The 21,858-nt window shown below is 43.0% G+C and overlaps 1 protein-coding gene across 2 annotated transcripts in view; it reads left to right on the top strand.

The window, feature by feature from the left end:
* Positions 1-355: 355 nt before the first annotated feature.
* The window catches only part of LHFPL4 (LHFPL tetraspan subfamily member 4), an 81,290-nt gene continuing 59,787 nt past the window's right edge, over positions 356-21,858 (top strand). For both annotated transcript variants that reach the window (XM_087708675.1, XM_087708674.1), the window contains exon 1: positions 356-1,032. In XM_087708675.1, coding sequence (XP_087564801.1) covers positions 627-1,032 — 406 coding nt within the window. In that variant the 5' untranslated portion in view covers positions 356-626. The remainder of the gene's footprint in view (positions 1,033-21,858) is intronic.

Raw genomic sequence — 21,858 nt, 5'->3', positions numbered from 1 at the left:
GCGTGCTGGGCGCATGTGCGTGGAGCTGCCTCTCCTCCTCCTTCTGCTCCTCCTCCCACATCCCCTTCCTTTGGGAAGCTGCCCCGGCGCTCGCTCGCTCGCTCGCTTCCTTCCCCACCTTCATTTTCCTACCGCTCCAAGATTTCCTCCTCCCGGGGGAGGGGGGTGTCCCGGCGCGCGCGCGCGCGCGCTCTCGCTCGCTCGTTCGCTCTTTTGCACCGCGGGCGCGAGCCTCGGCCAGGCGAGCGAAGAGACAAGCGAGCGAGCGACCGAGCGGGGCGGACGGGAGATCCAGCGATCCAGCGAGCAGGAGCCGAGGCAGCGGGAGCGGCGGCGGCGGCGGCGGCGGCGGCGGCGGCCAAGATGGAGTCGCGGCTGAACCTGCAGAGAGCGAGCCAGCGCCTCTAAAAGGGCTCCCGGCCCGCCGCCGCCTTAACAGGCCCGGGGCCCCATGGCCTGGCCCCTCGCAGGGCCCCCTTGGGTTCTCCCTCGGCCGGTGCCGCGGGGCTCCCGCGACTAAAGCCGCCCTTCCGCCAAGGGGGTAAAGAAAGCGCCGGGACGGCCGCCGGTGTGCGCCCGCCTTCTCCGTTTCAGCGCCCGCCGGGGCTCCCGGCGCTGCCGGCACGATGCTGCCGTCGCAGGAGGCCTCCAAGCTGTACCATGACAACTACATGCGGAACTCGCGGGCCATCGGCGTCCTCTGGGCCATCTTCACCATCTGCTTCGCCATCATCAACGTGGTGGTCTTCATCCAGCCTTACTGGATCGGCGACAGCGTCAGCACGCCCAAGCCGGGCTATTTCGGCCTCTTCCACTACTGTGTGGGCAACGAAGGCAACAACCGGGAACTCACCTGCCAGGGCTCCTTCGCCGACTTCCGCAGCATCCCCTCCGGCGCCTTCAAGGCCGCCTCCTTCTTCGTGCTGCTCTCCATGGTGCTGATCTTGGGCTGCATCACTTGCTTCGCCCTCTTCTTCTTCTGCAACACGGCCACGGTCTACAAGATCTGTGCTTGGATGCAGCTACTGGCAGGTACGGCAACGGGGGGACCGTTTCCTTCCCTCCACCCCACTCCCTCCCCAACTTGGCAAAAAAAGGGGGGAAAGATCTTTCCACCGAACCTTGTACCCACTCTTCCCCCCAATAACAACAGGAACCGAAATAGGAAAGGAGAAAGCAGAGGCTAAAGAGAATGAGTGGGAGGACGTCCCTGCTTAGAAGGGAGAACTGAAAAAAAAAGGGGGGGGGACACAAGAATTGAGCTGAACAGCCAATGTAACGGGATGTAATGATTTTTTTTTAAGGTGGAAGACCTTCAATGAATAACTATTTGGCTGCATTGGGGGCAGAAAGAAAAGCCCATACATTGTATTTTCAAAGTAGGAGGCTTGATAATAGAATAGATACCATAAACTCTTATGCGGTGTCTCTTAACCATTTGTGAAAAATTTGAGAAGGCCCCTTAAAATAAACATAAACTATGAATGAGATTCTGTAGCCAACTGGTAGACAATTTCATTCTCTTTTAGGTAAGTTGCACTTCATTTACCATGAAGCCATCCAACATGATCAATGGCAAGGGGATGTGGGGAACTGAGGTTCAAAACATCTGGGAGGGAATCAAACTCTTCTGAGCCTATAAAATTCCTGTCCTGTTAAATCAAATGAGTGACAGCTCCAGATAGCCTTGGCCTGTTGGAATAGACTTGTTTAGTTTAGTTTGTGTAATGTTTGTGACAGTTCTAGGAGTCACAGAGATGTGTGTTTTAGGGGTGTGTGGGGTTGTGCAGCATATGAATGGTTTGTGTGTGACTCCCATCAAAGTATTTTTTGACGTTGGTGTATCTGGGATTGGTTTGGTGACAAATGAAACTCTGATATATCCAAATCTTTTTTGCAAATAGGTTGCAGAAACAGTTTTTAGCTCAAATAGTAAATAAATTGTACTTATTTATTCAATTAAAAGTTAACATAAATAAAAAGTATCATCATCATTAGTTTTAACCAGATTAAAAATGAGATTTTTAAAAAGTTAAAAGACCAAAGTCTTTTGGGAGGGAGTCAGGTACAGGAACTGATAGATTGGTCAAGCTTCTTAGCTTCTGTCCATGGTACTGAAAGCCCAAGAGATTGACATGTGCTTAAGCAGAACACTTAAAGACCCAGTACCTTCATTTATACAAGATACTAAACTTGGTTAACTTTAACCTTGGTCAGTTGTCTGTGGCATAGTGTGTTATGCAAGTCCAGTAAATTTCTTTATATTTCAACCTATTGTGCAAACCCAGGTAATAGAAGAATTATATTGCCAAATTAAGTACATTGTGTGAACTCTCCTGAAGAATGTGAATGCTCAGGAAAACTATGGAAGGTAGAAAAATAATAAAAGACAAGGATTCAGTTTTTCAACTTTAAAGGAAGTAAGACAGACAAAAGTTACGGTATAAAGATGCATACAGTATTGGAATAAAGCTGTTGTCTGAAACTGTGGGAGATTTTAGCAAATATATGATGAAAATAAGGACTAACAAGATATATCTCCAATAAAATGAACATGGAAAGTTTACCTTCTCGTTATAAAGGCATTTTTAAATCTATGCAGTGGGCTCAAATCCAACCGCTGGATTTGCTTAAGGAAGAAAGACTTGAATCCCAAATGAGCTAAGCTGCCAAGCTCAGCATAGAGGCATAAAGTGGTGAATTAATGTCCGATCAGCAGAAAGCAGACGATCTAAAAAGAACTAATGGATCAATAAAAAGGCTTTCTGGGGTCTGAATTAAACTTCATTAAGTCTGGGAAAAGGGCCATGATGACTAGGACTTCTCTTCGGACTGGCTATTTTGTAAGTGATGGAAAAATGCAGGTACTAATGCTAGTTTGCAGTTCTTCCAAGCTGATTTTCTCTGATTTGATGTCTTCCAGATGCTAGCTAAGATTCTAGGCATTGAGGTCTACCACATTTGAAGAGCATCAAGTTGAGAAAGACTGCTAGGTGCTAGGAAAAAAACCTAATGACAGATATTATGTAAAGCCAGAGAATTAAATGGGGCCATAGGGGCATCACAGGGATACTGTGGTAGAATGTAGTCTGGATTCCCAGGAGGGAGGGAGGGGCTGCACTCCAAAGGACCAAGAGATAATGAAGTGAAGATAGTTTAGTTAAACGAAAGAAAGTTAAGATGGCTCCCCATAGTAGTTCTCAGAGTATCTCTCCATTGATGCAAGTAGTTGCTTTAATTTGGCAATGTTTCTGTCTATAGGTGAGGAACAATAAAGAAAAATGGAAATAACTCTATTTGTCAGGCTCTTGGGGGACTCGTGGAGCCTGACAAATATAGAAATTATAGTCCTCTAAATGTTACTGACTTGCAATTTCAGAAATTCTTGTTGTTTGTTTGTTGTTAGTTGCAAGGTCATGTCTGACCCATCGCGCTCCCATGGACAACGTTCCTCCAGGCCTTCCTGTCCTCTACCATCCTCTGGAGTCCATTTAAGCTCACACCTACTGCTTCAGTGACTCCATCCAGCCACCTCATTCTGTTGTCCCCATCTTCTTTTGCCCACAGTCTTCCCCAGCATTAGGCTCTTCTCCAGTGAGTCCTTCCTTCTCATTAGGTGACCAAAGTACTTGAGTTTCCTCTTCAGGATCTGGCCTTCTAAAGAGCAATCAGGGCTGATCTCCTCTAGGACTGACTGGTTTGATCGCCTTGCAGTCCAAGGGACTCACAGGAGTCTTCTCCAGCACCATAGTTCAAAGGTCTCAATTTTTTGGCGCTCAGCCTTTCTTATAGTCCAACTTTCACAGAATACATTGCAACTGGGAAAACCATAGCCTTGACTGTACTCACTTTTGTTGGCAGGGTGATATCTCTGTTTTTTAGTATGCTGTCTAGATTTGCCATGTCTGGATGTCAGAATTTCTTAACCCCTGGCTATTGTGGCTGATCATAATTCAGCAAAATTTTGAGTGGAACAGATTCCTTGCTCCTGGCAAAACCACATTTAGATGCTAGTGCTTGAGCTTTTGAGGAATTTGCATAACTATGACTAAACTTGCTGATGTGAACAAGCAATACTTCCCTTCCACGACAGATATAATTTAATAGAAGCGCAAATAATTGTTTACACAAAAGGAGGGAATGTAGCACAGCCTTCCCGAAACTTGATGCTTTCCAGATGTGAGAACTTCAATTTCCAGAATTCTACAATTAGCACGGCTGTTGTTGAGAATCCCAAAAGTTGAAGTCTTTATAGCTGGAGGAAATACCATAAAATAATACAATGGCCCTTTCTATCTATATTCCACTCAGAATTATAAATTGTATTGCTACATGTGGCAGAAATTCCATACTACAAATTTCTTGTTCAATTAAAAAAAATGATCTGAGGATTTTGTAGTCCTAAGAAGATAGCCTGTATTAGTACTTTTTTTACATTGTACTGCTGTTCTCATTATCTGGAAGTTGATATGGCTAGAATTTGAACATGGAAGCTTTCCAGAGTATTAATTCTATTTAGAATTTCACCTAACATGTTAGATGGCATATGATGTCTTTATGATTTTTTGCCAGATTTTTCCAATATTTTTTTTTCTGCAATCCAGCAGCATTCTGTCAATTCCAGAGTAAAACACCACAATGAAAACTATTGATTTTAGTTGCCAAAGACATAGAGGAGCAAAACATTAGAATGTGGCAAAGAAAGAGATTGTAGAACCATTAAAAGCATAATGATGGCACACCAAACAGTATAAAGGCTTTTTTAGCTTATCAACTCTATAGTTAATGAATAGTTATTGAACTAAAGAGGGTTGATAAAATAGTTTGCCAAAGAGATGACATTTTCAAAATATTTACTGAAGGCAGAATTTTCTCTTGGCTAAATAAATGGACAAGATTTTTTTTTAAAAAAAGAAGGAAGATCTTATATTGAACCCATGATTCTAGGAGACAATTCACCCAAATAAATTGCAATATTATCTCCCTTACCAAATAGCTGATTCACAAAAGTTTGTCTTGGTCAGATAAAGTTACTTATTTAAATGGTTTGCAAGTTAGTTAACCATATAATCAGGCAACATGTTGAATGTTCACTAGCTGACATCCGTTTATTCTTGGTATTATAAACATACAGAATGACATCGTCTGACTAGGCTAAGATGCCAATCAAGATGGCAGCACAAAGTAAACGTTTGGGAACAGGGGTGTCAAACACGATTTCATTGAGGGCCGCATCAGAGTTGTGTTTGATCTCAGGGGACCAGAGTGGGCGTGGCCAGAGTGGGCATGGCCAGCTCGACGTCACTCGTGTCGGGGACTCCTGTGGTGGCCTGAGCACTCTGCCAGTGAAAACGGGCTCCTGAACTCCGTTTTTGGTTGTGACGACCCCCTGCAACCCTCTGCCAGCGAAAATGTGTGGCCCTCCCGAACTCTGTTTTCACTGGCAGAAGCACCATGGGTCAGTCCTTCACAGTTTCCAGGGTAGCCCCTCAGGCCAGATCTAAGCACCCTGTGAGCCGGATCCGGCCCCCGGGCCTTGAGTTTGACACCCCTGGTTTAGATTAAGACTGGAACGATACTTTACCCAGGAGGGCAACGGAAGACAAATGATCTCCTTTTTCATTTGCTGCATCCAACATCCATCTTCCCCAAACTTTTCAAATGCCCTCAAAGCTCAAGATAAAAATACAGGAAAGGAAGGAAATAGTTTCTCCATTTAAAGTGGTGCATCTGTTCTGAAAAGGGACATCCAATTTTCTGCCGCCTTGAGTTATCTAAAGGTATTAATTTAGAATTAATTTAGGAGGACAACACAATTTAAATTCTAAATGTTAGAGGACTCTTAGCTGGCCACTGCGGTTCCACCACAAAAGCGCGTAGGACAAAATGGCGCTCGACAAAAGCGCGCCGTGACGTCATCACAGCGCGACGAAAAAGTTCGAAAAATGTAAAAATAAAGCGAAAACCTTACCCTAAGCCCCCCAAACCTAACCCTAAACCTAACCCTAAACCTAACTCTTAACCTAACCCTAAACCTAACCCTAAACCTAACCGTTAAAGTAACGAAAAACCTAACGCTAACCCTTAACCTAACCCTAACGCTAACGCTAACGCTCTAAAGCTAACCCTAACCCTTAACCTAACCCTAACCCTAACCCTAACCCTAACCCTAACCCTAACCCTTACCTTTATGTGAATCGGCTTGCTTTAATTTAATTTTTATTAATTTTTATTTGAATTTTTCGATCTTTTTCGTCGCGCTGTGATGACGTCAAAGGCGCGATTTTGTCGATCGCGCTTTTGCCGTCTGCGCTTTTGACGGGTCACGGGCCACTGCTCCTCCCCCCCCACTTTTTTCTCAAAAAGTGGCCAATCAAAAGAGCGAATTCATCAGTGATGGGTGCTATTGTTTTCTGAGCTAGGTTTGTGCAGTTGTGCAGAATTTAAAACGATATTTTCCATTCGCATAATGTGAGGACAGAATAAAGGGGGTGTTATGTCATCCTTTGGTCCACCCAGATGCCCATGTGAGTAGTGTAAGTAAGTAGCAGAAGCATAAAGAAGAATGCTTCAAGCTAAAGTAGGATACAAGTTCTCCATCTGTGCAATTCCCAAAGACGAGAAAAGAAAGGGCTCTTGAAGCAACTTTAAAAAGAAATAAAGAGAGCACGAGAGAGCAAAAACAAACTAAACACCATAAACAAACAAAAGTTCACACATAGAAACCTACACGCATAGACACACACAGACAAAGAGAAACATACACACAGAGAGAAACATAGACACAGAAGCACACTTTTTTTTAAAATATGGAGAATACAAACTGTTTAGACATCCATATTCAATATTTTTACCCAAAACATTTAAGCAGACATAACTAAAATATTTTTACTTACATTTACAGTTAATCAGTTCAGGAAAAACATAGCTAATATAACCACATAAACAACAATCCAAATTAAAGAACTGTATTCCAAATTGCTCACTGATGTATTCTGAGAATGAGCTAGCCTTAAGGTCATTTCACATTACTGCCTAGAAAAAGGATTCCAGGCATAAATGCAATTTCAAACCTAGACAATGTCTCTGTTTGAAAACACTTTAAATCTTTGAGATCTAATTAGTGGCTCACAAATCATGGAAGGCTCTAATTAGTGCTTCCTAGGAAACTCTACTTTCAGACAATGCTGTCTCCCCCTCCCCAAAAGGAAGTAGAATCTAATTAAGAGGGGGAAAAAGAAACTCCTGGATTCCAAATGTTAAAAAAACAAAACAAGACCAAAAAAATTCAACCATCTGCCTCTTCAAAACACCAGTCAGTCTGAACTGGAGATCCACACTGTCGGTCTGACTTAATTGGTGATCATAACTGCTTCCAGAAGGAAAGCAGTAGGGAAATCCACAGGTAGAGAAGAGTGTCCAGAACTCATTCCAAAAACCCAAATGAGTAAGATGGGGAAACTCATTTTCAGACAGCGCATTTTCCAGAGATCCTCCTGCCCTTCTGCATACGTTCTCTTCCTCTGCAGATGCTTCTTGTCATCTTTAATTGTGAGGCTTTAGAGAGGACAAGCGTAAGAGATGCAATAGATTATGACAGAGGAAGCCCCAAGAGAATGAGAAAGATTACACTACTGGCATATGTACATACAATTCCTCCTACCTTGGCATGGTTGCGCTAAAGCAAAAAGACAATACATTTGCATTTGTCTCTAGATAGTTGAAAAAGTTACTGTTTAAACACCGAAAGTCTAGCTTGCTTGTAAATTGTGTTGTCTGGTCGTTGTTTGGAAGTTGTGCTCTTTGGTGTTGGCTATTTTCATTAATAATGTGGAAATACAGGGATAGGAACATAAATTACTATATACAATTTATTCTTCCTCTGCTAGTTATGAGAAAGGTAGACTCAAAGTCTACCTACTTCTTCTTTTTTAATATATATCAATATTTTATTTTATTTTAACTCTAACATCATCTTCCATTAAGCAGTGTGACATCTGGGAACATATATATTTGTGCAAATATTTTATACAATAACAATTACAATTTACTAAAATTGTATAATTTCATTTTTTATTAAATAATAAAACACATTTATTATTTTATCTATTCTTAACTTAATACTAATATATACCATACCTAATGCTGTAACAATTATCTTCTTAACTTATTTAACTTTGTTAAAACATTTTCTCTATTTTACACTTCTGCTTTTTTCCACTTTTTATATTTATTCTCTAACCAATGATAAAATAATTTCCATATATTATAATAATCAGATTGTTCCTTCTTTTTAATTTCAAGTGTTAACCTATTCATTTCTGCACATTCTAATATTTTCCTACTCACATTCTCATCCATATACTGCCTACTTTGGATCATCTATATTCCAATCCTTCCACACTGGCTGTTTTGCAGCATATTGCAAAGTTGCACTGTTTACATCGAGAGAAGCTCTTTACACTTTTCCATATTGCAAATTTCTGTTTATATAGGTAGTCCTCATCTTGCCACCACAATTGAACCCAACATTTCCATTGCTAATTAGGCGAGACAGTTGTGAAGTGGGTTTTGCCCCATGTTATGACTTTTCTTGCCACAGTTGTTAAGTGAATCACCACAGTGGTGACATTAGTTGTCAGCATTCCAAGTATCTTGCAGAGTTAAATCAGAGTCCAAGGCAAAACTATCCTTAAAGTTCCAATTTAATAAGTCAGACATCTTGGTACATCTGTGGAATCCCAAATCTGAAAAACTTCCTGGGATTACACCCAGTTGAAAGTTCATGATCTTATCCCCACACCCAAAAATCCATCACATGGTCCAATCTTCTTCTTCCATGCTGGCACCTCCACCCAGCTGGTTCCGGTCAGGTGCAGAGGTGCGGAGACAAAAAATGACCTTGGGCTTCTAGAAAAGAATGACAACAACACATTCCACTATTCTACTCCTTTGTATTCCCCCCTCCCAACTACTACACTAATGAAACAGCATAATGAAATAATAGAGAGTGTGGCAGGCCAAAGATCCTAAAAAGGATATAACTGCAAGCCTGACATTTGTAACATGGTTGTTAAGTGAATCTGGCTTCCCCATTGATTTTGCTTGTCTCAAAAGGTGATTTATCTTATCCCGGGACAATGCAACATCATAAATACATGCCAGCTTTCAAGCATCCAAATTTTAATCACATGACCACCGGGGATGCTGCAACGGTCGTAAGTGTGAAGAATGATCCTAAGTCACTTTTTTCAGTGCCGTTGTAACTTTGGTAACTAAACAAATGGTTGTAAGTCGTGGATTACTTCTATAGTTCACAAACTTCTGTTGGAAGAAATGTCCTTCTGGATTCAGCTCCAAGTGGGGAAAAAGACACTGGAACCATGGAGGCTGCTTGGAAAGATGGTTTAATGGTGGATTGGATGGATCACATGGCTTGAGCTCCTGAACAGAAAAGGGGGATCACATGCCTCCAGATGTTGGGTGAAGAAGAGAAGAGAGAGAAGAAGGGGCTTGCCGGGTTTTTTTATACTCTCTGTTCGGCCCCACCTCTCTGTTTCCTGTTCCTGTGTAAGAAATATATTCTGATTGGTTGTCACACTCCTATAGGGCCATGCAGGGACAAGTCTCTAGGCTGTGTTTTGAGTCCAGGTTTGGTTGTGTTCCCAGATGCTCTGTGGTGAGTTTCTGTAGAAAGCTAATTCGACCTTTGTTATGTAAATTAGCCTAGCTCAAGCTTTAATGGTTCATTTACAAAGGTGGAAGGGGGGGGGCAGGAAGCTGCAGGCAGCTACTTTGTCTTTAAAAACATGTTTCTCCCTTTTCATATCCAGGGAAATATAATATTCTGCCTTCTTAATATTTCCCAAGATATTTCAGTTTTCTAGCAGAGGGGTGGGTTTTAACTTCCTACACTTTGATGGTATTTCCCTTTGCTGTTGTATTGCATCTTTCAAACCTAATCTCTACTACCAAGAAATAACTTGGAAACTTGGACCATTTAAGATTAAGTCATAAATGTCTCCTATTTACTGGTTGAAGGGACTAAAAACCGAATCCACCACAATGTAACCGTAGTGCAGCCTTCTCCAGTTCAGTCCTCCCAAATGTGTTGGAAGCCAGCATGGTTAGTGGTTGACTAGGAAGTCTGACTTACTGCATTACATATACAGGACATCTGATTGAAATAGGTTACACAGTATAACATATTATTGCCAGGACACTAGTTAATTGGTATGGTTAAATCTTGCAACTAAGTTCTCCAAAAAGAAACTGGATAGAAACATACTCTGTGTTAGGGTTCCAAATAGCATCCAAAATTAAATCAGAGTCCAAGGCAGGCTTTCCTCAAAGTTCCAATTTATTAAGAGACCCATGTTGGCACATCTGGAAAAACCCGAATCTGAAAGCTTCCCAGTTTTCCCACCTAGTTCAAAGTTCAAGATCTTGCCCCACCCCCACAAGTCCATCACATGGTCCAATCTTCCACTACCATGCTGGCAGTTCCACCCATCCAGTTCCGGTCAGGTGCAGAGATGCAAAGACAAAGGATGACCTTGGCTTTCTAGAAAGAATTTTGTTATGGCTACATAGCATCTCACTCCTACAATCCTCCCTCCCATTTTCTCACAATATAAAATGCATAGTAGAATAATAGAAACTGTGGCAGGCCAAAGGTCCAAAGGAAAAAATGGCTACGGGCCTGACACCCTGTTTCCCTGAAAATAAGACCTCCCCGGATAATAAGCCCAATCGGGCTTTTGAGCGCATGCGCTAAAATAAGCCCTCTCCCAAAAACAAGCCCTCCCAAAAATATTGCAACACAGCAGCAGCCATGAGGTGACCACGCTCGCTGCCTCCTACACCCCAAAAAGAATAAGACCTCTCTGAAAATAAGGCCAAATGCTTATTTGGAGGGTCAAAAGAAAATAAGACCATGTCTTGTTTTCGGGGAACGGTAGTAAAAATAAGAAAATAAGATCCTGTCTTATTTTCGGGGAAGAGTAGTCAAATGAAACCAGAAGTCTTCTTGAAAAGGAAGTTGGGGACTTCTAGTCTTCATCTACACGTGCTTTCCACAAGGAAACGGGGCAGAAACATATTCTAATAACACTGGCTTTATCCGGGTTAGGCAATGTGTTCTATCTAGGAGCATCTTTGAAAATGGGTTGCAAATCTGAACTGGTATACTGTATAGAACAGTTGAATGTGATCAGTGGGAGATAGATGATTAGGTCATGTGACACTAAGTTTTGGAATTTGCTGGCATATTCCTGGGCCTTATTGAAAATATTGATTCTGACTCGTAGTTCTAAATGCTTAAGGATTGGTTGCGACAGTGGTATCTGTAATGGTGTTCTCCTGCTTGAGGAAGGGGGTTGGACTAGAAGACCTCCAGGGCCCCTTCCATCTCTGTTATTCTATCATTTTTTTCATTTTTCTCGCCATGTACAGGTATACATCCAAACTACACTGTGTTGTTTCTCTGTGTCATATAATATATGTGGGTGTATGCATAATTTTGTATTTATTTATGTATTTATTTATTTGTTTTGTCATGTTTATGTAGTGTGCATTGGAGGTGGTGATCCGTTGAGACCTGCGTGCAACGAAATTTCATTTTAATGCATGCCGATTAGTGTACATTCAAAGCAACAACAAAGTTATTCTCTCTGTCTTTTGCTATAAGCTGTGATGATGCCCCAATGACAACATGCATGTAACAATGTCAACGTGCAATTGGCGTGCTTGCATCAAAATGCCTGATGCTGGTAAGTACATGAAGTCACAACATACAGGTTGTGACATTTCCCCCTTTGTCTCTTTTGTGAATCCCTACAGACTGGCCAATCTTTGAATGAAATGTCCCCAGTGCGAGCTAGACACACTGTGCAGCTCTTCTCCTTTCATCCGTAGTGGGTTTATTTTTTGGAAAGAGAAACAAGATGGCTGCCCACAAATCGGGCCTTTGAAATATTGCGTCTGAGGCAGGTGATTGCTGTTTGGTTGTTCAGTTCCTTTTGATATTTCATCAAGTGATGGACATCATTTCACGACTGCTTCTTACAGTTCCTGTTAATTCACGCTGGTGTCATCATTAATAATATCTGGCCCCCTCATTATCAGCTTTTTAAATTTTGTTTAATTACCCCTTGATTTTACAAGCATCAAGTTATTCTCCACTGACTCTTGCCTTCCCATTATGTGTCCAAAATGTTTAAGCCTTAATTTTTTATTACGGCCTTTCTAGTTTGGCTTTGGTTCAAGTAGTACTGAATTATTATTTTTCTTTTTGCAGTCCATGATATCCCCAAAAGTTTCTCCAGCATCACCGTACAACGGCAGCATATTTCTATTTGTTTGTTTTGCCTTCAGCCTTTCTGATTATCCAGTTTTTTTCAGGGCTATGTTGTCACTTGATAGCAATACCACGTAGACTTATACAGCCCTCTCTAAATGGTTTATAGAGTCAGCATAATTGCCCCCAACAATCTGGGTCCTCATTTTACCCACCTTGGAAGGATGGAAGGCTGAGTCAACCTGGTGAGATTCGAACTGCTGAACTGCAGCTAGCAGTCAGCTGAAGTAGCCTGCCATGCTGCACTCTAACCACTGCGCCACCTCGGCTCTGATAATACACACCTTCATAAATCTACTTTATTATCGAGCTGTTGCAGTGACTCGTGCCCTCATCCCTACTCAACTGGATTACTGCAGTGCATAAATATTGTACCAGCCCATGAGTGGATATTTTTTCCTAGTAAAATTGGGAAATAGGAACTTATCCATATTACCTATGACTTATTGCCAGATTGTTAAGAGCACTGGACAGCTATTGCTCTTCAAATGGTCTAATTATGCCGGAATGCTGGAAAAAGGAAGATGGTGGTAATTTAGGGAGAAAAGAAAAAGGCACCGTTGAAGAACTGGGAAACAAAATATGGAGCAAGTTCTCTCTTACAGATCCTTGGGGCCTCCTTTTTACTGCTCCAGATAACTGGGGATCTCATTAGCAGACCCCAAAATAAAAACGGGGATCACTGGTAGGAATAATAAAGTTTTGGTGCATGAATGGTGGCCAGCAAATTTTCTAATCCTAACTCTCCAAAAACCAAGTGAAATCCCTTACCTTTCCTATACAGTAATGAGGAATTTCTTTCAAAATAGGCTCCTCAGAACAATTTTTGGGGTACCCAATGGTGCTCCCGTTCCTTTTGTCTATGCCAGGGTTAGGCAACTGAACGACAACTGGAGAACATGTAGACTTCAATTCCCAGAAATCCTGAGCTCCCAATTCTGGGAGTTGACGTCCATAGGTCATAAAGTTACCATAGTAGGTCCTTTCCGCAAGAATGAGTGGGGTGGGTTATCTTACATGTGGGATGAGAGCAATTGTTCAGGAATGTGAGGATTCTCTAGCTTCCAGCCTTTTGATGCCACTGTTAACTTTTTCCATAGAGTTGAGACTCTAGAAAGAGTGCATAGAAGAGCAACCAAGATGATTAGGGGACTAGAGGATAAAACATATAAAGAACGGTTGCAGGGACTGGATATGTCTAGTTTAATGAAAAGAAAGACTAAGGGAGACATGATAGCAGTGTTCCAATATCTCAGGGGCTGCCACAAAGAAGAGGGAGTCAAGCTATTCTCCAACTCACCTGAGAGTAGGACAAGAAGCAATGGGTGGAAACTAATCAAGGAGAGAAGCAACCTAGAACGAATTTCCTGACAGTTAGAACAATTAATTAGTGGAAGAACTTGTCTCCAGAAGTTGTGAATGCTCCAACACTGGAAGTCTTAAAGATGTTGGATAATGATTTGTCTGAAGTGGTGTAGGGTTTCTTTCCTAAGAAGCGGGTTGGACTAGAACATCTCCAAGGTCCCTTCCAACTCTGCTATTCTATTCTATTCTATTCTATTCTATTCTATTCTATTCTATTCTATTCTATTCTATTCTATTCTATTCTATTCTATTCCTATTCCTATTCCTATTCCTATTCCTACTCCTACTCCTACTCCTACTCCTACTCCTACTCCTACTCCTACTCTACTCTACTCTACTCTACTCTACTCTACTCTACTCTACTCTACTCTACTCTACTCTACTCTACTCTACTCTACTCAATTCATACCTGGCTACAAACTGCACCTACCACATCTTCAACAATCCTGCTGATGTTTTATCATCTCCTGCAGTTTTAGCAAAATGCTTCACACCCCATTTAACTTTACTTTCCAAGAAACCTGATTCTAATTCAGAATCCAGATTTTCATTAGTGATTATCCATTTTGCGGTCTTCTTGCTACGGTTCTTCTGTATCTTAGGGTCATCTCTTATTCATGTCTTCTTTCTCTGCCTGAACTTTGATCCCCCACAGTTTTTTTTCTGACCACATCCAAATTTACCCCCAAAATTAATAATTTATCTTGATTTCCATAGGCCTCTTGCATGTCTTATCCTTCCTATTCAATTGTCATCTTCAATTTCTTTCTGCTGCTTATTTAAGTCTAATTCTTCTTGCTTTTGGCTGGAACTCAAATTTATTTGAGCAAATATTCCTCTATCTTTGTGGCTTTTTACTTTTTGCTTTCTTTCAGGTATTTTCAGCCATTTCACTTTCTTTGGCTTTCAAGGATATTTTTCTTTGCTTTATTTTGGGTGATGTCACGAATTTCAGTCCCAAGTACTTCTGAGACTATCAGATCTAGTCCTTTATCTTCTAATAGGCTTAAGCCCTATTAGAAAGCATTCAAGTTATTCCTAGATTATAATCAAAACATGTTCTGTGACATCCAGTTCATAGGCTTGCCTTTTCGTCAATCTGGTTGAGGATGATGGACATGGGAAACAATCTTGGTGGTTGCCTTGAAACTGTAGATCTCCCTGGTCTCCAAGCTGCCTCTGCATTCAACTACATTTAGTCCTTGACTTACAATCATTCATTTAGTGAATTGTTGAAGTTGCAGTGTCACTGAAAAAACTTCCTTCCTTCCTTCCTTCCTTCCTTCCTTCCTTCCTTCCTTCCTTCCTTCCTTCCTTCCTTCCTTCCTTCCTTCCTTCCTTCCTTCCTTCCTTCCTTCCTTCCTTCCTTCCTTCCTTCCTTCCTTCCTTCCTTCCTTCCTTCCTTCCTTCCTTCCTTCCTTCCTTCCTTCCTTCCTTCCTTCCTTCCTTCCTTCCTTCCTTCCTTCCTGAGCAGAATATCAGAATAATGGAGTTCTTGTGAAGAGACGAACCAGGGGAGACATGATAGCAGAATTTCAATATTTGAGGGGTTGCCACAGAGAGGAAGGGGTCCAGCTATTTTCCAAAGCACCTGAACTCCAGACAAGGAATAATGGATGAAAACTGACCAAGGAGAGATTCAACCTGGAAATAAGGAGGAATTTCCTCACAGTGAGAACAATCAACCAATGGAACAGCTTTGCCTCTGAAAATTGTGGGAGGTTCATCACTGGAAGCTTTCAAGAAGAGACTGGACTGCCATCTGTCAGGAATGGTGTAGGGTCTCCTGCTTGGGCAGGGGGTTGGACTAGATGACCTACAAGTTCCCTTCCAACTCTTCCTTCCTTCTTTCCTTCCTTCCTCATCCCTCTCATCCCTGCCTGGAATCATTTCTAAAGTTATAAAATGGCCTTTTAAGTTGGAGGCAGGCATGGTTTCTCAGAGGTGTCTTGCTCCTGTGTCACCCACTTCCATCTTTAACTTTCCCAAACAGGAAAAAAAATGATTGGAAAATTTCAGCCTCATCCTTTCATTGAGGTCAGTGGGTGGTCCTAAGCATTTTCTAGAAAATCAGGAAGTTGATAGGCACCAATGGCGCCTGCAGGAGGGCAGCAACAAAGGTAGAATCACTGTTAGGAACAGGTGTCTCTCCCCCCACCTCATTTTTGTGTGTTTGGTAAATCTGTGAATTGCTTTATGCGGCCACGGGTTGTTGAATAAACCGTAATTAGAAGGTTCACACAAAGCCATGCTTTCTAAATTATAGTGCCTGGGCTGTCAGCCCTGTAGCCATCTTTTCTTTTGGATCTTTGGCCTGCCACACTTTCTATTATTCTACTATGCGTTTTTCTATTGTGGGAAAATGGGAGGGGGGATTCTACGGAGTCAGATGGTATGTAGCCATAACAAAATTCTTTCTAGAAAGCCAAGGGCATCCTTTGTCTCTGCACCTGACCGGAACTGGATGGGTGGAACTGCCAGCATGGTAGTGGAAGATTGGACCATGTGATGGACTTGTGGGTGTGGGGGGCAAGACCTTGAACTTTCAACTGGGTGGGGAAGCTTTCAGATTCGGGTTTTCCCAGATGTGCCAACATGGCTCTCTTAATAAATTGGAACTTTGAGGAATCCTTTGCCTTGGACTCTGATTTATTTTTGGGTGCTATTTGGAACCCTGGCATGGCCTTCCACAGCACTTCCACATGAAGACTTCAGCATAATTTTCCGTCAGTGTTTCTGATCCCTTTTTCTTGTTTCCTTGTTTGGAGCCAAGCATGCCCTGAATAAATATTCCTGCAGCATTTTTATATGGAAGGCCGGGCGATCTCCTCCCTGCAGCATTGAATGGGAGCAAGAAAGGAGACAAGACGACAGAGTGTGAAGCTTCAGTGCTCTGGTGGAAATGTCCGTCTGATTTAAGCAAGGAGAGGGAGACAAGGGGAAAGGCTGGGTGGGTGTATTTGCTTGTAAGGCCCACTTCTAATGCTGAGATTTGTGTTCGGATGACAGCGCAGGCCACCGATAGTGAGTGTGCTCTGTGTGTAGTGAAGGGAGGGCACTGTCAAAACCACCACTGCTATTTACACTGCTAGACTAGGCAAAACGTCTCATCTTTTTGCCTTTCAATATCTTCTGCCTGTGACATATTCCTTCCTTCCTTTTCCCCTTTCCCCTTCCTCCCTTCTCCCCTTCCTTCCGTCCTTCCTTCCTGCCCTCTCTCCACTCACACCTCCCTTCCCCCTTCTCCTCCTGCCTGCGTTCTTTCCTTCCCTCCTTCCTCCCTTCCTTCCTTTCCTTTCTCTTCCCCTTTCTCCTTGCTTGCTTGCTTCCTTCCCTTCTTCTTTCTCCTTCCTTCCCCCTTTTCTTCTCCCCTTCCTTCCCTCTCTCCCCTCCTTTCTTCCTTCCCCCTTCTTCCTCCTGCCTGCCTTCTTTTCTTCCTTCCTTCCTTCCCTCTCTCCTCTCGCTTCTTCCCTCCACCCTTCCTCCCTTTCCCCTCCTTCTCTTGCCTGCCTTCTTTCCTTCCCTCCCTCCTTCCCTCCCTTTCTTCCTTTCCTTTCTCTTCCTTTCCTTTCTCCTTCCTCCCTTCCTCCCTCCCTCCCTTCCCCCTCCTCCTGCCTTTTCTTTCTTTCTTTCTTTCTTTCTTTCTTTCTTTCTTTCTTCCTTCCCTCCCTCCCTCCCTCCCTCCCTTCCTCCCTTCCTTCCTTCCTTCCTTCTTTCCTGATAAAATAAAAGCAGCTTCCTGGTCCCAAAACAGATGATTGTTCCGTGTTATCAACCGGGATCTCCAGTAGCTTTTCTAACCAGTGGTCCTCCAAAAGGTGGGTGTTGGCAGGAGAGGAGTTTAGTCCCACCGTCCCAGCAGACATCAGAGTGGGGAACTCTCATCTATATTGAAGAAGTGAAACTCTTTGGAGAGGGGTTTCAATAACAACAGCACTTAGACTTATATACTGCTTCACAGTGCTTTACAGTCTTCTCTAAGCAGTTTACAATCTCATAATATTGCCCCCAACAATCTGGCTCCTCATTTTACCTGCGAGTGGCCAAGATGCTCACACCAGTGAGTCCCGAGCGCCTGTGATGCTTGTGTGAATGCAGTTGTGAGCCCCACGATGCCTGTGTAAGTGGGGCTGTTTGCCTGCATGCAGGTTTGTGCACCAGCCAGCCACTCACACACGGCCCGATTGTGAATAGGCTGGGGACCCCTGAAGTAGAGGGTGATGGCCCAGCCTTGCTCTTCTTCCCAGCATGGAGCGATTGGAGGCACCTGCCGCCTCTAAGGATATTTGGAGCGGTAGATGAAAAAAAAAATTAAGTGGTGTCTTCCCTCTTCTCTTCGCTGGAGTTTCTGCCTTGCAGCCTGTAGGGAGGTCAGGCTGCTTCTTCTGCAGGGGAAGCATAAAAGATTTAGAACGGAGGCAAATGCCAACCAGACCTTAAAGAGGGAAGCAGGAAGGCGGAGGAGAGCCCGAAAGAGTGCTGTTTTCGTGGAAATGTCTAACCAGGCTGGCTTGGCTTCTAACAAGAGTCTTCCATGCTGTGAAAGATGCTGAAGTTGTGTATGTGTGTGTGTGTGTGGGGGAACCTTTGTTCAGGTCGGCCAGAGTTAAGAGTGCATAGACACACAATAGAGAGCAGGGCGGCAGAATTTTAGCAAGGGGTTCTCTGCCCGGTTGCTGGGTGGGTGTGGCCTACTTGGCCTCAGGCACCATGACAGGGGAGGGGTGTTTTTGCCCTCTCCGGGCTCCGGAGGCTTTCTTCGAGCCTCTGGGAGGGCGAAAACAGGCTCCACAGGCCCTCTGGAGGCTGAACTTCCGGTAGGCCCATTTTTCACCCTCCCCGAGCCTCCGCACACGCCCTGCTTTTACCTGCATCCAAAAGGGGCCACTTGGGGACTCCTGAGAGGGGCCAGGTGGGGTGGGCGGGGCCAGCCAGGAGTGGGATTTGGGGGTTCTCCAAACTGCACAAAATCTTAGCTAGAGGTTCTCCCAAACCCCTGCGAAACCCCCAGCAGCCCACTCCTGCACCCAAGCCACTAACGATGGATGGGGGAAAGCTCCCCTTGCTTGCTCTTTTCATGTCTTTGTCTCAGCAAAGAGATGCTGGTAGGGGGGGAGTGTTTATTGTGGGAGGGGGGAAGGCAAAATAGATGCACAAACTCTTTGGGGATCCAGGGAATTGCTGGCAGAGCAAAGGAACTGCAGTCAAAGAAAGAGAAGGAAGAAGGAACTAGTATATTTATGCGAGAGATAACCAATGCCCAGATTTGCTGAACTGTGCATTTCTGTCTCAGATTTCAAAGGGATTATTTATGATCTGTTCTCAAAAATTAATGTCCGGGGGAGAGTAAGGTGAGGGCCTGCCCAAGCTGCCTTTGTCATTCAGAAGGGACTATACAGGTAGTCCTTGACTTACGACCACAATGGAGACCAAAATTACGTGGGACATTTGTTAAGTGAGTTCTGCCCCATTTTATGACATTTCTCGCCCCAGTTGTTAAGTGAATCCCTGCAAATGATAGATTAGTAACCCAATTGTTAAGTGAATCTGGCTTTCCCATTGACTTACCTTCTCAGAAGGTCAGAAAAGGTGGATCCCATGACCTTAGGACACAATCACGGTCATAAGTACGAACTAGTTGCCAAGGGTCTGAATTCTGATCCCATGACCATGGGGATGCTGCAAAGGTCGTAACTGTGAAAAACAGTTGTCTCAGTGCTGTTGTAACTTTGAATGGTCACTAAATGAATTGTTGTAAATCAAGGACTACCTGTATAGTGTGACCTTTTTGGCCACAGCTGTTAAGTGAATCACTATAGTTGTTAAATTAGTAACACGGTTGTTAAGTGAATCTGAATTGGACTTCCAGTTATGAGGCTACTGCTGAACTCCCATAAAAGCTTTTCTTATAATTACCTAGACCGTGTATATATGTTTAGTTTTCTTCTGCCATGTTCTCATCATACGCTAATAAATAATAGCAATAATAATATGAATTGACTTTGCTTGTCAGAAGGTCCAAAAATGTGATCATTTGGACACCGCGAAAGTCTTAAAAATACATGCCAATTGACAAGTGTCCGAAGTCTGATAGTGTGACCACAACAGGAATGCTGCAATGGTCATAAGTGTGAAAAATGGTCATGTCACTTTTTTTCAGTAACTTTGAATGGTCACTAAATGAATGGTTGTAACTGTAAGTCGGGGACTACCTGAATCGATGATGATGTTCTTATATCCGCAGAGGGCAGAGACGAGCAACAAAGAGGATTAGGGGACTGGAGGCTGAAACATATGAAGAACGGTTGCAGGAACTGGCTATGTCTAGTTTAATAGAAAGAAGGACCAGGGAAGACATGATAGCAGTCTTCCAATATCTCAGGGGTTGCCACAAAGAAGAGGGAGTCAAACTAGCCTCCAAGGCACTTGAGAGTAGAACAAAAAGCAACGGGTGGAAACTAATCAAGGAGAGAAGCAACTTAGAACTGAGGAGAAATTTCCTGACAGTTAGAACAGTTAATCAGTGGAACAGCTTGCCTCCAGAAGTTGTGAATGCCCCAACACTGGAAGTCTTTAAGAAGATGTTGGATAGCCATTTGTCTGAAATGGTATAGGATTTCCTGCCTAGGCAGTGGGTTGGACTAGAAGACCTCAAAGGTCCCTTCCAACTCTTCTCTTCTCTTCTATTTTATTCTATTCTTTTCTATCTGTTTAGCATTCTCACAGATGATAGCATTGTGTTTCATGGCTTTCTTTTAGACCATTTATTTCTACAAAAGTGTCTATTTTGCAATGTGTCTCATCCTTGGAATAACCAAGCGCGCATAATGCATCCAGGGCATTGTGAGATTTAAAATGGATGTAAAGGCAATAAAAGGCTGATTTCTTAGTGAAGAAGAAGTGGAATATCTCATGTTTGGGAGTGGCGCATAAATTGTATTGATTTAGAGATGAGCAGTGAGTGGGCCACGTTTACAAGTTTTACCCAATTATTCAAGAGTGGTGCAGTCCAAAGGGATTGTAAAGCATTCCGGAAGGATGTTTTTAAACTGGAGAATTATCCATCGAGTGACATCCTGCTCAATTTGAATAAGTTCAAAGTTATACACAAGGAGGCAAAACAATTCACTTGTATACTGATGAGGTCAATTGGAAAAAGATACAACAAAGCTGGAAAAGGTGTTGAAGAGGGCAGTCAGGATGATTAGAGAAGGAGGGAAGAATGCCCTTTTGATACGTTGGAGGCATTTCTTATGTTTTAATGCTCTACGTTTGTTCTTTTAAAATTCACATCAGGCTCAGATCCGGTGAACTGTATTAATTGGTTGGCATGTTGTTATTTCAAGTCTCCCTCAAGCTTGATTCCTGATTATTTCATGCATATGTTCATTATATTTTCTTGGAAACATTGCAGATGTTCTTCTGAGATGTTTTTTTTTTTAACTTATTAGTTTAATCAAGAGCCCTTGCATTTGTTAGTCGTCTCCCATCCAAGTGCCAACCAGGTCTGATCCTGCTTATCTTCCAAGCCCAGATTAGGGTGGGCAATATGCAGCTGCCTGCTGAACCTGTTGGGATGTATAAGAGTTTATATATACGGTAGGTACTATATCTGTGATGGGGAATCTATGCAGTGGTGGGTTCTGGATCCCGTTGCAACCGGTAAGGGGCCCGGCATCCTCCACATAAATGCGTGCAGTGCGCGCATGCGTCCTACCATTTCCCGGTGCGCACATGCATGCTGGGGAACTTCTTCCAGTTTCTGGCACTCCCGTGCATGCACACCGGGGAGCTGTTCTCCAGGTTTCCAGGCAGTTGGTTGTCGAAAAGTTTTGCCAACACTATACCATATGATTATGATGTTATCCATTCAGTCATGTCCGATTCTTTGCAATTCTGTGTGCCAGATCTCGCCACATCTTCTGATTGTGCATTATTTCTTAGAGTTTTTTTTAATGCTCTGGCTGGTGAGCTTTGAGAGACATTCACACAAGAAAATAAGGCACCTATACATTAGAGATTACTACAATGTAAATATGTTCACAAAATAACTTATACTTTGTAAAGAGCTGGTGGTGGAACAATGGTTAGAATGCAGTTTTGCAGACTACGTCTTCTGGCTGCCAACAGTTTGG

The sequence above is a fragment of the Thamnophis sirtalis genome, unplaced genomic scaffold (genome assembly GCF_051295495.1).
Source record: "Thamnophis sirtalis isolate CommonGarterSnake01/CBP01778 unplaced genomic scaffold, rThaSir2_p1.2 scaffold_3, whole genome shotgun sequence".
Lineage (NCBI taxonomy): Eukaryota > Metazoa > Chordata > Lepidosauria > Squamata > Natricidae > Thamnophis > Thamnophis sirtalis.
The sequence above is the reverse complement of the archived record's forward strand: the minus strand, read 5'-3'. Positions and strand labels throughout refer to the sequence as shown.